Genomic DNA, 16,824 nt, shown 5'->3' on the forward strand with positions numbered 1-16,824 from the left:
GCTAGACGGTTACATGGCCCACTTCCACCGAGACTCATGAGCGGTCTACAGTCAGGTGAAGGGGGCGTGATTTTTTAAATAAGGGAACAAATAAGGCTGGTAGGCCCATCTCTCTTCCCATCTGGAACTTGTAAGTGTTCGTTTGAGCTGCAGTGGCCATTCTGGAGCCTTCAGGAAAAAAGATAATGAAAAGGTAGATTTGTCTTCCCTAACAGCATTGGCCATTAACCAGGAATGCTGAAATTCCTGGTAAGTAAAAACAGATAACTACCTCCAAGGCCCTGTTTCTAGAAACCCAAAGCAATCCTCACAGACATGAGGTGAGGTACAGGATTATCTGCAAACACCTGAGGGGAAGAGAGTAGCCCAGGTCAAACTACTCAGTCTGCCCCTGTGTCAATGTGGGAAAATGTTAACTGTGCCTCAGTTTCCTCCTCAATCAGAGACCCCCCCCTCCCCAAACTGAAACACGGCATAGCACGGTCATTGGCTGAGTAAGTAGTTAATGTGTGCCAATTATAAATAACTCCACGCTATGGATTTAGCTCTGTGATACAGCTAAGGGCCTAACAAATGCAAGGCTTGCACTCCAATACAGAAACAAAACCAACTCTGACCAAAGTCACACAGCAGATCAGACAGATCCATCGCTTGTCCCACGAACAGCTGAGATGCGCTCTCTTTTCCTTGCAGCTCTACCCCCACTTCTGAGACACCAGGCACGCCAAGAGTCACCCTCCTAACCCACAAGTCCTGCTCGGCTGGGCACGCGCACACCCAGAAACTACATCTCCCAGCCTCCTTTGCAACCAGATGCGACCGTATGGCTAGCTGCCAGCCAATAGGACACAAAGGAGAGCTGGGGGCACCTTCCAGATTGTGTCCTCTTTCCCTTCCTTCCTGGGGAAATGGAGTGTGCCATCTTGGTCTGTGCAGGCGAGAGCAGCAAAGCAACAGATGGGAGGAGCCTGGGCCGCTGGCCCTTTCGGGAATGGAGCCCTACAGCTGGGATTTGCACTGGGGAGAAATTAGCTTTTAGGCTACTGTTGGCCACACAGCCAGATCCCCCTCAGAAGCCTTCGTTCCTCCCAGTCAAACTGCCAACGCCATGCACTGGGCACTGAGCCACACTTCCTGGCTGTACCTTCGATTTGTTTTTTTGTTTGTTTGTTTTTGTCGGTCATGGGGCCTGAACTCTGGGCCTGGGCGCTGTCCCTCAGCTCTCCAGCTCAAGGCTGGCGCCCTACCACTTGAGCCACAGTGCCACTTGCAGCTTTTTCTACTTATGTGGTGCTGAGGCATCGAACCCAGGGCCTCATGCATGCAAAGCAAGGACGCTACCACTGAGCCACCTTCCCAGCCTCCTTTCAATTTCTTTGCACATTTCTCCCTCAAGACTGAAGCTCAGAGAAGGTAGGTCCCTGCCCAGCACAGCCCTGGATTCCCAACTGGGAGCCCCGTTAAAAACTCAGGAGACCCTGGGAGGTTGTGGACCAAATGGGCTAGACATGGGACCAGGTACCGGCCTCAGATAGATCCTCCAGGACACCAGTCTCCGGAGTCTCCTATTTCCCCAGGATCATTGTCCATGCAGGAAAAAAAACAAGGCTATGACCCACCGGCTCATGAAGGTAAAACTATAAAAGCAAAGTACTTAACTAGATCCATGTTGACATTTCATTTTCAAGTAAACATCTGTTAATTAAGAAAAATACTGTGGGGCTGGGAAGGTGGCTCAGTGGTAGAGTGCTTGCCTCGCATGCATGAGGCCCTGGGTTTGATTCCTCAGCACCACATAACCAGGAAAGGCACTATGGCTCAAGTGGTAGAGCGCTAGCCTTGAGCTGAGGAGCTCAGGGACAGTGCCCAGGCCTAGAGTTCAAGCCCCACGACCAACAAAAACAAAAAAAGAAAAATACTGTGTCCAGGAAATCAAACAATACATATTGGTTTTCACAGGGTTCTCGGGCATTATCTCAGAGCTTTGAGCTTGCCTAGCTGGTGCTCTACTTTTCACCTTGGAGTCTTGCAGACTTTTCTGCCCAGGCTGGCTCTGAACATTAATCCTCCAGCTCTCAGCTTCCTGAGAAGCTTGGATGACAGGCGTGAGCCACTGGCACCTGGCTCAGTCCATTCTTTTCTTAAAACCAAAAACAAAAAATACAACCTAGCTGGGTGCTGGCGGCTCACACCTGTCATCCTAGCTACTCAGGAGGCTGAGATCTGAGGATCTCGGTTCAAAGCCAGCCTGGGCAGGAAACTCCGTGATACTCTTATCTCCAGTAAACCACCGGAAAACTGGAAGTGGCACTGTGGCTCAAGTGGTAGAGTGCTCGCCTTGAGCTGAAGAGCTGAGGGACAGCAACCAAGCCCAGAGTTCAAGCCCCACGACTGACAAAGGAAAAAAAATACAACCCATTGAGATCTGTGGCAAAGAAACAGAGGGTGGCAGGTGGTAGCAGGAAAGGAAGGGATGATAGCAGGATGATCTGCCATTGCTCATGCCTAGAAAATAATAATGGAGGGTGCACTTTGCATTATGAGTTTCTTTGATTTTCCTTTCCATACCACTCCTCTTACAACATCCAACAAAGAGAATGGGGAGTAGGAAGAGGGAACACCCCCTTTTTTTTCTTTTTGGTGGGTCGTGAGGCTTGAACTCTGGGCCTGGGCGCTGTCCCTCAGCTCTTCAGCTCAAGGCGAGCGCTCGACCCCTTGAGCCACAGCGCCACTTCCAGTTTTCTGGTGGTTGATTGGAGATAAGAGTCTCATGGACTTTCCTGCCCGGGCTGGCTTTGAACTTCAATCCTCAGATCGCAGGCTCCTGAGCAGCTAGGATGACAGGTGTGAGCCACTGGTGCTCGGCTGGGAAACGCCCTTTGAAGCAGCCTGGTCTTAGGATCAGAAACCACACAGCCCCTACACTGGCAGAAGCAGCAGCAGCAGCAGCAGCAGCAGCAGCAGCAGCAGCAGCAGCAGCACAGAGTGGTCTCTGCTGGGGTTCGCTGTGCACCTCAGCCACCAGCTGGGTGTTGAGCAACACTGTTAATCCTGAGAAACAATAAAGCCTGCACAATGACTTTCAGAGCCAACACCCGATACCCACTTCCTCCCAGATTCCTCATGGGCACCACCCCCTCCTGGCAGCTGACAGTCACCCTGGTACCCTGCTTTATTTATCCAGGGCAGGAGAAGCGGGCAGGGAGGGAGTCTGACAGGATGTCCGGCTGGGCTTCAGCTGGGCGGTCCCAATGCTGCCCAGAGACTACAGGAGACCTCTTCAATGGTCTTCCCCAGACCTCCTTGGGGTCCCTTCCTGTCCGTCACCGCAGACGTCGTCCGCGGAGCGCCTGCTCTGGGCCGCCCGCTGCTCGGCCTCAGTGTCCTCTGCTCTGGGGCTTAGGAAAGTCGCCCGCAGTGCATGCTGGGAAGTGCAGGTGCAGTTTTCAAACCCAGGCTCCTCCAGCCCCAGGCCTGCCCCAGCCACACACCTCACTCTCCTGCTGGACCACAGGAGAGCGCCCATCGACCTCTCTGTCCCCAACACCAAGTGAGAAGTGGCACACCGGGACCCAAAGGTGGTGGTGGGACAGAGAAAGATGAGGGCTCCCTTCTGCCACGGCGCATGCGTGTATGCCTTATCACAGGGCGCCCAACACACCAACCTAATAATAACTCCCGGGTCACCTTTCCCAGGCCTCGGGCTCCACTCGGCTCCAACTTTCAAAGGCTGGTGAAAAACTCTGCCATCAACTCTGCTTTTCCGAGGGGGGGGGCAGGGAGGAGGGAGCCAGGGAAGGGGGGGGCTGGTGACTCAATCCAGGGCCTGGCAAGCGCCCTGCCCCTGAGCGAGGGCTCCGCTTCACCCCCCTATTAACAACAAAAGTGGTGTCCTTCCACACCGGGGGAACACAGGCAGAAGCTGCTAGAAGCTTACCAAAGGTCCTGAGCTACATTCCCGCCTCCGATTCTGTATCCAAAGGAAACAGGCAACAGGCTAGAACCAGGCAATGTTTTCTTTACGAGAGGGAGGAGAAGAGAAACACCCCAGTGACCTCAATGTCAAACCACAGGTAACCATGACAGGACCCTCATCAACCCATGCTGCCAACCGGACACGGAAGGGTGTAGCGACCAGGCTTACATGGGAACACGAGGGGAAAGTGTGGATAAAAACGCAAGACACGGAAGCGGCACGCCATCTACCAGTGTGGTTTTGCAAAACGCCACACCGATTCACATAGGATTTGAATGTTACATACCAACACACTACCAACGGCCTGCGGGAAAACACACATACATGCACGCACACCTGCACGCACGCATGCCAGACGACAGGACTGGAGGCCTGATCACTGTAGCACCTTTAAACACAAAAAGACCCAGCAGTCTGGCCACACCCCCAGAGACACGGGGAAAGAGCCACAGAGCTCCCTGTGTCATCTTGAGAGCGTTCCCTATCTACAGAGAAGGCAGGAGGTGTACAGGAAGTAAGGCTGCCTTCTATATCCCGGGTAATTAACAAACCTGCTGGTTAGGAAAGGCCCCTGGACCTGTGGGATAAGAACCAGTCCATCCATATATGAAAGATGAAAATTACAACCCACGCCTGTAATCTCAGTTACACAAGAGCATCCCGATCCAAGGCTGGCCTTCGGCAGAAAGTACCAGACCTCATCGGAAGAAGAAGTAACTGAAAACCAATAAAGGAAGAGGAGGGAGGGCTAGGACTAAGGCCTAGGAGGTAAAGAATCTGCCTAACAAGTATGGCAGGTTCAAATCCTACTACCAGGAAAAATAAATTATATATGTGTGCATATATATTTTTTAACTTATTTGTGGTGCTAGGAATTGAACCCAGAGCACACCCATTTAGGCAAATGCTCTATACCCCCCAAAATTACAATTGATGCAAATTGTGTGTGTATGTGACACCAGTCCCGGGTCCAGACTCGGGGTCTGGGCCCTGTCCCCAAGCTTTTGTGCTCAAGGCCAGAGGTCAATCACATTGAGCCACAGCTCCACGTCCGGCTTTTATGACAGTTATTTGGAGTCGAAGTCTCACCAGCTTTTCCTGCCTGGGCTGGCTTTGAACTGTGATCCTCAGATCTTAGCCTCCAGAGTAGACAGAATCCACCCGCACCAGGTAACTTCTGCAGTTTTGGCACATGGATAAAGACGAACGTCAGAGCACTGTCTACTTTTAAAAAGTGGGGAGGTGGGTAAGGGTCCATTAGCAGGGAAACAGCTCAAGGATGAGAAACCTAAAACTTGGAGCAACCATCACAAAGGATGAGGAAGATGACTCACGTGGGATGTGTCTGACATGTTCGATGAAACCACCCCCCCCCCCAGAGTCATGAGTATAAGAAGGCTTCAGGTTATAAATGTTTATATGACTGCGGAAAGAGGAACAGAAGGGCTCCTGGTTACTGGTTAGCTCAAGAGAAAGGCTTGTTCCGGGTCTCTGTAACTACTTAGAAGGGCAGAGTAGAGGTGTGCCTGTGTGGAGGAGCGCCCGCCCCTTCACAGGGAGACCCAGACTTCAAACCCCTGGCTGCCAAAAGAAACAAGAAAAAAAAAACTGGTAAATAAATCGGTGTGCCAACAGCTTATAGAATAGAGTCTTTGCAGCAGCTCATAAAAGTTTCACCAAAACAGATCATATTTTTAGGGTATACTGCAAGTCTTAACAGTGAGAGTGAGGGTGGGGGGGAGGGAAGGAGGGAGGGAAGGAGGGAGGGAAGGAGGGAGGGAAGGGTTGGGCGCCAGTGGTTAGATTTATGCCTGTAATCCTAGCTACTCAGTATATTGAAGCTGGTCAAGGCAGACAAATCCAAGGCTCTTAGCTCCAATTAACTGCAGAAAAGCTGAACGTGGAGGAGGTGGTTCAAGTAGTGAGTGCCAGCCTTGAGCAAAAAAGCTCACACACACACACACACACACACACACACCACACATTAACTCTCTCCCTTCGTGTCTGTCTCTGTCTCTGTCTCTCTCACACTCACACACACACACACACACACACACACACACACACACACACACACACACACACAAATAGAAGGAACCTCCAGTATTTTTCCTCAGGCCACAATGGAACAAAATCAGAACATAATAAAATCAAATGCTTTGTGTACGGTTTGCTTTCTCACAGAGCACATGTCACTTTTTTGGCAACAGAGACCTCTCCCCTTCAACTAGAAGGTTAATGTGGAAAAACTACCTTCAACACACATCCCCAAGAAGAACCAGGAGTAACTGTTGATCTAAGAGCAGAACGGGGGGCGGGGGGGGGGGGGGAAATGCTTAAAATGTAAACACATATTTAAAAACTGGAACGGAACCCAATCACCTTCTTCCAGCTCTGGCTCCTGACCTAAGCCTTCAGGAACGTCTGGTTCAATTTCACGGAGCTAAACCGGGGCCTGGCCGGTTCCCAGCTTGCCCAGGGCTCTGATAAGCCAGGTACACAACAGGTGTTCAGTGAGTTCTGGTATGTCCATCAGTGGGAATTTAGACTGCAGCAACAACCTGGTAATTATCAAGTTTCAATGGGAGTTCTCTCTCAACCTGGCCGCTTCCGGAAAGGGAATTCGCCGGGGGCATTTGCATATATTTGCATGCATGTGCACACAGCATGCCCACCAATATAACCCCATGGCACCAATAACATGTCAAAACAAAAACCGTCAAGTGACACCCCCCCCCCACAGGCCAGCAGGAAGGTGAGCCCACGGTGCAGCCCCAGGACAGCTAAGCTGTAGCCCACAGAGCAATCTCATTTCCTTTTTCTTTAGCTTCATGCAGACTCAGCTGCAAAACAAAACCAGCATTGGCCTAGAAAATGGCCATCCTCCTGCCTCAGCCTCCAGGGTGCTGGGATTATAGGTATGCACCACCATTCTGACTTGTGTATTCGTTGTTGTTTTTGACAGTCGTGGGGCTTGAACTCTGGGCCTAGGCGCTGTCCCTCAGGCTCTTCAGCTCAAGGCCAGCGCTCTACCACTTGAGCCACAGCGCCACTTCTGGTGGTTAGTTGGGAGATGATAATCTCACAGACTTTCCTGCCTGGGCTGGCTTTGAACCACAGTCCTCAGATCTCGGCCTCCTGAGTGAGCCACCAGTGCCCGGCTTTGGTACTCGTTTTTAAGTGGAGAGAACAAGATACAGCTATGCAGAACACGATCGTATTTAGACAGGAGGGGGAAAAAAAAACTATGCTACCCTCACATCTGCATGGGTATTTGAATGTGCTTAGAACGTTTTCACAAGAAACTATCATGAATAGCTGCTGCGGAGGGCAGGGGAGGGAAAAACCAAAACTGTAACTTTTCCCAATATTCTTCCAGATTCTTGTTTTTAAAGCTAACACCACACACACACACACACACACACACACACACACACACACACACACACACACACACACACACACACACACACACACACACACACACACAGTGTCACAGTACAAGATCTTTCTTGTGTAAGTTAGGTCATTCACTCAGATCTACATCAAGAAAAGAGCTTTTCTAGAAGCTCCTAGAAAATCATCCTGATGGGAAAGAGTCCTTCCACTTCATGGTCAGGAAAAGCATGGTGTAAAAGGAGCAAAGGCAGATGGAGTGTGGGTACCCCAGCTCCAGCTCACCTGAGAAGTTTCCAGACATGGTTCTGAGATGCCTCCAAGAAAAAAAAAAAGGAAAAACAGAAAGCTGGGAGCTGATGGCTCCCGCCTGTAATCCTCGTTAATCAGGAGGCTGAGAGCTGAGGGGCACCGCTCCAAGCCAGCCTGGGCAGCAAAGTCTGTGGCACACATCTCCAATTAACCAAAAAGCCGCAAGTGGGGACCTGTGGCTCAAGTGGTAGAGTGCTAGCTTTGAGCAAAAAGCAGCTCAGGGACAGCGCCCAGGCCCTGAGTTCAAACCCCAGGACTGGCCAAAAGAAAAAGTTTAATTTTAAAAACTTCAGCTCAGGGGCTGGAGGCGTGACTCAGTGGTGAAGCAACTGCCTAGTACCAAACCCTAAAGAAAACCAAAAACTAGGGGATTCATTCCCACATCAATGCACCAGAAAGGGTGTGTCTTGGGGACCCAGCCCTGCTCTACCTCCTTAGCCAAGGAACCAGCAACCTGCCAAGAGTTTCCAGGCCTTTCTTAGCCCCACAACCAACTTGACTGGGCTTTATGCCTTGTGTAGCGTGCCCCGGACAGGACATGGAGGCTCTGGGCTCCTGAGTTAAGAGTCTGCGATTCCTGGTCCATACCACGCTCCCCAGGGCCTTTGCACGTGCTGCTCTCCCTCAGGACTCCCGTTTCCATCATCTCCAACCTTTGCAGGGCCACTTTTACCCCTGGAGCCTTGGGTCAAATGTCACCTTCTCCTGATGGCCTTCTAGGCATACCTGGTGTCACCTAGCATAGCTCCGCCCACCCTACGCCCACCCTAGGTGGTCCAGGACCTGACCCAGATTTGGGTATCCCCAGCTCACACCCCACAGGAGCCCAAGCCTCAAGCATGACTATGTCCCAGAACATTTACTAGATAATAATAAACCAGCGGGATGAAAAAAAGAGCGGGCAGACCAGGGGCCAGTGACTCACACCTGTAACCCTCGCTACTCAGGAGGCTGAGCTGTGAGGATTGCTGTTTGAAGCCAGTCCAGGCAGAAAAAGTCCCCACGAGACTCTTATCTCCAATGAACCACTCAAAACCCGGAAGTGGTGCTGTGACTCAATGCGGTAGAACGCCAGCCTCTAGTGCTCTAGATCTCAGGGACAGCGCCCAGGCCCCGAGTTCAAGCCCCAGGACTGACAGGAAGGAAGGAAAAAGAACTAGAGAACGAAGCCAGCCTCTTTCATTAAAGGACCAACACTCACTTTCTTCAGGCTGGGAAGCCCTGGCTACAAAGCCAGGCTTTGTGGGCAGAGCACTTGCAGGCAAAGAGTAACCACAGAGTCCGATAAAAGGTAAACTGAGGTTCTCAGAGGGCAAAGTCTGGGAGCGTGGAGGGGAAAAGTCCCATAAAATCTCAATTGACACCTGAGGGCTGGAGGGCGTCTGCCTTGATCTGACCATCTTGAACAGCAACTCCACACTGAAACCAAGAGTTTCTTACTAGCTACCTACCCCGGGCCTTTAAAATGGAGTAGAAAGCCCGGTGTGATGACGCACACCTGTCATCCTAGCTACTCAGGAGGCCGAGATCTGAGGACCACAGTTCAAAGCCAGCCCAGGCAGGAAAGTCTGTGAATCTGGTATTTCCAATGAACCACCAGACAGGTGGAAATGGAGCTGTGGCCCAAGAGGCAGCGTGCCAACCTTGAGAGAAAAAAAACAACAACTTGGGGACAGCACCCACTCTCGGAATTCCAGCCCTAGGATTGGCACCAAAACCAACCCCAAACTGAAGCCGAAAGCCAGGTGTGATGGCGCATGCCTGTAATCCTGGCACTGAAGGGGAAGAGGCAGGAAGACCGGGGTTTTGAGGCCGACCTGAGCTGCCCAGGGAGACCCTGCCTCACAGTCACTAAATAAAACGAAGGGGCCGGGCTCCCGGCTGGCGTGGGGACACTGCCCTGTCCTGGTCCTGCCAGGGGAGCCCCCAGCCCTGGGTGCAGTCACTTCCCAGTGACTGCAGCTTCACCCTCTGGCGTGGAGGAAGTGCCCCCTTTCACACACACAAACTGGTGGCTGTGGTTTCAACCTGGGGGAGGAGGGGGGGGCGGGAGGGGGGGCAGCGGGCAGTGTGTGGGGACGCTGCGGGCTGTGGTAACGAGGGCAGGCACCCTGGCATCCCGTGGGCAGAGGCTAGGGCCGCTGCCATCCTACAAACAGCCGGGCCCAACCGTCCCCAGAGCCACGCCCACAACATGGCGGCTTCCCCCCCCCCCCCGTGCCCTCCACCTGGGCAGGTGTCTCTCCTTGCTGGGGATGTGTCCCCCCCCCCCCCGCATTGTCCCAACCAACTTATTTAGCATGGCAGAGTGTTCGGGCAAGGTTTTACGAGCGAGGCTTTCCTGGATCAGTTCAAGATCCGATCATGAAAGCCAGGCCAGCCCCCCACCACCACCGGAGCCAACATACAAATTAGAGGCCTGCTTCACATTCCTCAGGCTCCCATAATTATGTGAGCCCTCCCACCCGCTCCTGCCCAGCCAACCAGGCCACAGCCCGGCTCTCCCAGGTCATTAACCTGAGGAGATCGGCCTGGGCTGTGGCTTGCCTGTGTGCGCGTGACCGCAGGTCCCAGGCCCAGCAAACCCCTTTGAGAAAGAAGATCTTGGAGCCGGGCACTGGTGGCTCACACTTGTAATCCCAGCGACTCATGAAGCTGAGAAATAAGGATGGTGGGCAGGAAAGTCTACGAGACTCTTATTTCCAAGTAAACACCAGAAGAATGAGAAGTGGCACTGCAACTCAAGTGGTAGAGCAGTAGCCTCGAGTGAAAAAGCTCAGGGACAGTGCCCGGGCTCTGAGTTCAAGTCTTACAACAAGAAAGAAAAGAAAAGAAAGAAAGAAAGAAAGAAAAGAGATCACAGACTAGGCATGGTGGTACGTCCTGTTACCCCAGCACACAAGCGGCTGAGACAGGAAGATCATGAGTTCATAGCTAGCTTGGGTTACATGGAGAGACCCTATCTCAACAAAATAATAATAAGTCCATCAATAAAGCCACACACAAGCCAACTGAGAGGGGGATCTTGACCACAACGCCAAACCTATCTTACAGCTGTTGTTTATTCACGTAACTAACACTTCCTAAGCTCCAGGCACCGTCCTAGGTGCTGGGGTTACAGCTGCCCTGGGGAGCATGCGCGATCGTCAGTAAAGCATCTGGCACATAAGACGCCCAGGCTGGGGAGAGCAGAACTGGGCTCGCAGAGACGTGGGGGAGGGAGGGTGACCTCCAGTGGCAAACAGGACGCGAAGGTGAGAGTACGCCGTAGCATTGGGACAAATGCAAAGGCCCTGGGGCCAAAGTGTGCATCAGGACCGGAAGTAAAGTGAGGCAGAAAGCAGGCGCAGAAGCCAGAGCAATCACGGGGCGGAGGTCAGCCCTTTGGCTTCTCCCAGGAGGGAAGTGGGGACCCCGAGCTTTCGCAGGATCCCATGGGGCATTACGGGGTGGGTATTACATGGTGGGTGTGGAGGGTGGACGTGGGAAGGGAGAAGAGGCGAGAGTTCAAATCCAGGAAGGAGGCGGAAGGAGCAGCCAGCGAGGCCGTGAGAAGCTGCAGATTCGGATGGATACATGCGGAGGAGCAGGCGCTGGCATGGGCAGATAGGGCCGGGAGGAGAAGGAGCGAAGGCCACCAGGCCTTTGGCCTCGGCGGGACACGGCCTCTGCCTTCCCCAAGTCACTCGGGTGGGAGAGCTGTTCACAAGGGGAAGGGGACTGCACCCCCCAAGGCAGGCTGCCTCCAGGATGGTCACGAAGGAGCCAGGCCCCCAGTCTCAGGGAGACCCCAACCCCCAAGTGTCCGCCACATGGGAGCTGACTGTATTCTGCAGGACAGGAAGCCAAAAAGGGGAGGGCAAGAAGTTGCAGTGAACAGCGCCCCTGAAGGGAGGGGTGACAATGTGGCTCTCCAATTCGAGGGGTTCAGGCAGGAATCAGACCACCTCCACCCCAAATTCCAAACAGCCACTGAGACGGACCGACTCCATTTGAGAATGAAGCCCCTGGGACCAACTCACTCCAAGACCTTCCTGCCACGCTGCTGTTTATCAGTTCACCGCAGGTCAACTACAAACCTGTAGCCCTGGTAATCTTACAACTGTGTGCGTGCATGTGTGTGCACGGGCATGCGCCTCAGGCTTTCCTTACTTTCCCATTTTCCTACACTGAGCAGGAAACGCATGTATGCAGCATTTTTCTTTAAAAAAAAAAAGTGACCCACAGCCAAGCATGGTAGCACATGCTTGTAATTCCAGCACTTAGAAAGATCCTGAGTTCAAAGCCAACCTCGGCTACACAAGGAGACCTTATTCTGACTACAATGTAATGGACACACATGTGAAACCCTTGGTACAATTAATATACTCTTAAAAAGTGAATGATAGGGCTGGGAAGGTGGCTCAGTGGTAGAGTGCTTGCCTTGCATGCTCGAGGCCTTGGGTTCGATTCCTCAGCACCACATAAGCAAAAAAAGAAAAAAGCCAGAAGTGGTGCTCTAGCTCAAGTGGTAGAGCACTAACCTTGAGCTGAAGAGCTAAGGGATAGCGCCCAGGCCCAGAGTTCAGGCCCCACAACTGGACCCCCCCCCAAAAAAAAAAAAAAAGTGAATGATAGGAGAGGAAAAAAGGATCTGTTGGGGGGGGGGGTTGCAGACACAGGAGAGGTAAACAGAAAGGGAGAACGAAAATGAATGGAGCCAAAGCACTGCATAAACACATATGAAATACAAGGATGAGGGGCTGGGAAGGTGGCTTAGTGGTAGAGTTGCTTGCCTAGCATGCATGAGCATGCCCTGGGTTCGATTCCTCAGTACCACACATGCAGAAAAAGCCAGAAGAGGGCGCTGTGGCTCAAGTGGTAGAGTGCTAGCCTTGAGTAAAGGAAGCTCAGGGACAGTGCCCAGGCCCTGAGTTCAAGCCCCAGGACTGGTTTAAAAAAAAGAAATTACAACGATGAACCAACTGAAGTTGTTTGAAAAAGGGAGGCAGACTCGGGGAAGGGAGGGAGGGAGGGGATGGTAGGGGGAAAACAATGGAGGGGGTAACAATGTTCAAGAGGAAGTGTACTCATAACCTCACTCATGTAACTGTAACCCTCTGTATAGTAGCTTTACAATAAAAAAAAAAAGAAAAAAAAAGAAAAAGGGAGGCAGAGTGACGGAGGAGATGGTGGATGTGTGTAGGGAAGTGTCACAACATGCCCCGGTACTATTAACATGGTAATGAAAACAATCTGTAAAAAAATAAAAATAAAAAATTGGCTGGGGAAATAATCTTTATGGAAATGAACTCCAGGAAATGGAAATAATTGGTGGTTTTTTGTTTTCTTTGTTGTTTTGTGTTCTTGTCTTGTCTTCGGAAGGGTAAAGGGGTGGGGGACACATGGGAATGGAGGGACAAAGCGTGAACAAATGGGGTAGTGGTGCTCACTAGACACTGTGTGGACAAAGAACTGTACAACGTGTGGGCGTGGGGGGGGGGACTAGGAATGAGAGATGGGTCGGCATTGTCCAAAAAGAAATGCTCCCCCATTACCTGATGTAGGTAGCTGTAACCCCTCTGTACATCACCTTTAGAATGATTTTTAAAAATCACAAAATAATGGGGTGGCAGTGCATGGCTCAAGTGATAAAGCGCCTGCTTAATTTTAAAGCACATGGCCCTGAGTTCAAAGCCAAAAATTTCAAAAGGAAAGAAAAGGAAAAATAACTTGCAAAGGGAGGACCAGGCCCACATTCCCAAGCACCCTTCAAACACCTGCCACAAAACTGGCTCTCACTGGGCACCGGTGGCTCACGCCTGTCATCCTAGTTACTCAGGAGGCAGAGAGCTGAGCATCGCGGTTCAAAGCCAGCCTGGGCAGGAAAGTCCGTGAGACTCTTATCTCTAATAAACCACCAGAAAACAGGAAGTGGCGCTGTGGCTCAAGCAGTAGAGCACTCGCCTTGAGCTGAAGAGCTGAGGGACAGTGCCCAGGCCCAGAGTTCAAGTCCCATGACTGACAAAAAGCAACAAAAACAACAATAATTTAAAAAAAAAAAAAAAAAAAAACGGCTCTCCTTCCACTATCTGGAGAGAAAGCCCAGTAGCAGATCTTAGCTCCTATTTTCATGTACTGCTCTTTTCTTTTGTTTTCTTTTTTGTCAGTCATGGGGCTTGCATTCAGGGCCTGGGCACTGTCCCTGGGCCTTTTCATTCAAGGCTAATACTCTACCACTTGGAGCCATAGCATCACAGTGGTTCACTGGACATGAGTCTCACAGACTTTCCTGCCCAGGCTAGCCATGAACCATGATCCTCCGATCTCAGCCTCCTGAGTAGCTAGAATAACAGGCGTGAGCCACCGCCGCCCAGCTGGACTATTTTCACTTAGCTAACAAGAGTCCTCTTTTTTCACAGCTTAGAGAAGGTTGCGAATAAGTTACCAGAACTTTCCTTTCAGGGTCATTTCCCAGACCTTGTGCATTCCAAGGCAGACAACTGCCCCGAAGTAAGAAAGGTTCACCTGTGGATCGGCAAGTGTCCTTGACTTCCAAGCAAAGAACCTTGGCACCAGCCAAGGTGCCCAGTTCTGAGCCGTCCCTATCAAAGAAACCCAAAGCCAGGCCAAGAAAGGCAAGGGAGTGGAACAAGTACACGGCCCTATATTCAGAAACAAACCAACAACAAAAAGATAACAGCTATTTATCTCTGCGCTGGAAACAGGCTGAGCTACTTATACGGATTCATCTCCCACAGCTCTATGAAGCTGGGATGCTTTGGGGGTCCCTACCCTCAATGTACAGCCAAGGAAACTGAGGCAGTGCCGCAGTAGAGTTCACCATACGGTCATGTGGCTGGCAGCCCGGTCTCTCTCCCAGCCTGGAACTTGCCGTCTTGGCCAATACAAGTGAGTTACTCCATCCCGCCCTGGGACTACCTTTGACACCTGGATTTCTCTCATTCTTCAGCTGCCCACAGACTAATTCTGCTTCTGCGGCACCCCTAGAAACTGGGGCATTGGGGCAGGACTCTGAACCCCGGGTGGAGAGGGCCCAGGAAGTGTGCCAGGCCGAGATGGAGGAGGTGAAGGCCTATAGCCACCTACTCCCTAAGTGCAACCCAATACAACAGAGCTCCCGAGCCAGGCTTCTGAGCTAAGGAGACAGAGGGCAGAGAGCGCCCGAGCACACAGGTGCCACCAATCAAACACATCTTGGCACAGATCTAATTTAGGATTACTTATCCTTCCTCTTCACCGCCCCCCCCAAAACAACTTTAACGTAGATTAATAGGAAGTACTTGAGCAGCACTGAACCAGCTCTGTGCGTAGAACTGGGTGGAACTCTTGAGACTCTCACTACACCTGGTACGGGGAGTTGGTGTCCCACAGGTGTTCTGTGTGTTTTTAACCAGTGAGTGGTGAGTGTAAAGCAATTCGCAGCCCTGGAGAAACTTCCAGCTCCACTGGTAGACAGATCCAAGTCCTGTGATTCAACCGAAACCACACTACCAGCCCCCCACCCTCCAAATCATAAGCATAGTAATCAAGGCTCCTGGTGAACAGCCCTGGAGGGCCACTTTTGTACCCCGCAAACCCAGCCAGCAAGAGAAGGAAACAAGGTGAGACGCTGTTTCCGGGTGCTTAAGCATCGGCTCCTAAGAGACAAGTATGTCGATCCTGTTTCATAAACAACAACAACAACAATTGTGTCCAGATTGGCCTCTTGTGTTTACAAATAATCAAGGCAGCAAAACACAGAAATAAATCGCATTACTAAACCACCGCTAAAGCCCAAACACCGGGGATTAAGCCAGCTGGGGAAGGGGGGCACCCCCACATTTCAGGAGGAATGGTCCCACTGCCCCCCCCGGGCGTCCCCGGAGGGGTCTCCCCCCACCTGGCCCGCCCGCACCCACACCCACGGGTAACCCAGGAACCGGTTCTCTCTGCACCCCAAACCTGGCGGGAAGGGCGGGCGGGGGCATGCCAGGACACCCCCCTTCCACGAGCTTTTCTCCTGCTTTCCCCGAACTTCTGGGGTGGGGGGGGAAGCAAGGGGGGCGGACACGGAGGCAGGAAGTCAGGGAGATGCCGTGAAGAGATCCCTGGGGTGTAAGACAACTGTTGTGGGGGGACTGGGCCCCCCTCCCTAGCTCACCATTTTAAGTAATGGGGGGGAGTCTTGGTGAACGCGGGGAGAGGGGGGAACCCCCAACTCACAAAGCAGCCCCCCCGGCCCTTGGCGGCCTCCCTCCCCAGCACCCCCTTTTCCCCGGGAGGCTGGGCGGATGGGGGGAACCCCGAGGCGGAGAGGCCCCGTCCCCCCCCCCCGAGAGGCACGTGCTACCCCCCCCACACACCCGGTGCTGAGCCCCCCAACTTTCCTCCGTCGGCGCCCCCGGGCGGCTGCGGCGCGGGGAGCGGTGCGGGGGGGTGGCGGCGGGGCCCCGGGAGGCCGCGGGCCCCACTTCCCCGCGCACCCCGCGCCGCCCCGGGCGGCCTCCCCGCTCCTCCCGCGGCCCCACGCGGCGCGGCGGCCGCCAGCACCTACCCAGAAGGGGTCGGAGCCATCGGCGCTGCAGAAGCTGCGGAGCGCCATGCGGACGGGCCCGGCTGGCGGCTGGCGGCGGCGGGAGGGCGGCGGCGGCTGGGGAGCGAGCGCCGCGGAGCCGCAACGCCGCCGGGTTGGCCCTCGTCACTGGGATGCGGAGCCACGCCCCGCGGGGGTGGGGCTGAGGGGGGATGCGGAGCCACGCCCCGCGTGAGACCACGCCCTCCGCCTCGCGAAGCCCCGCCCCGCCCCTCGAGGCCACGCCCCCCGCGCCGGGCACTCCGCAGGGCACCCGCGTGGGCAGCCGGCGGCGCCCGGGCTCCCTGCATCCCCCCGCCCCCCTCCGGGCGTCCGCGGGCCGCTCGCCCCGCACCGCTGGAGCGCGTGCAGCCCCTGCCCTCTGCTTACGCCCAGCGCGTCCTCATGACCCCCCGCCCCTTACCACTTCCCCTTTACCCAGGGACCGAAGGGTGTGCGGAGACCTAGACTCTGGTCACCTGATCCCAACTGGCAGGGCTGGGATCCGAACCCCCGGGGCAGCTGGGCCTCACACGGACTCTGCCAGAGTGCCTGGGGCTCGAACCCAGGGCCCTGCTAGGCAAAA

The 16,824-nt window shown here is 53.5% G+C and overlaps 1 protein-coding gene across 4 annotated transcripts in view; it reads right to left on the minus strand.

Annotated features, from left to right (window-relative positions):
* Abcc1 (ATP binding cassette subfamily C member 1) overlaps window positions 1-16,310 on the minus strand; it is a 62,613-nt gene extending 46,303 nt beyond the window's left edge. For all 4 annotated transcript variants that reach the window (XM_042698291.1, XM_042698293.1, XM_042698292.1 and 1 more), the window contains exon 1: window positions 16,221-16,310. In XM_042698291.1, coding sequence (XP_042554225.1) covers window positions 16,221-16,268 — 48 coding nt within the window. In that variant the 5' untranslated portion in view covers window positions 16,269-16,310. The remainder of the gene's footprint in view (window positions 1-16,220) is intronic.
* Between the last annotated feature and the right edge of the window lie 514 nt (window positions 16,311-16,824).

Source organism: Dipodomys spectabilis, unplaced genomic scaffold (genome assembly GCF_019054845.1).
Source record: "Dipodomys spectabilis isolate Male_0828 unplaced genomic scaffold, ASM1905484v1 ptg000231l, whole genome shotgun sequence".
Taxonomy (NCBI): domain Eukaryota; kingdom Metazoa; phylum Chordata; class Mammalia; order Rodentia; family Heteromyidae; genus Dipodomys; species Dipodomys spectabilis.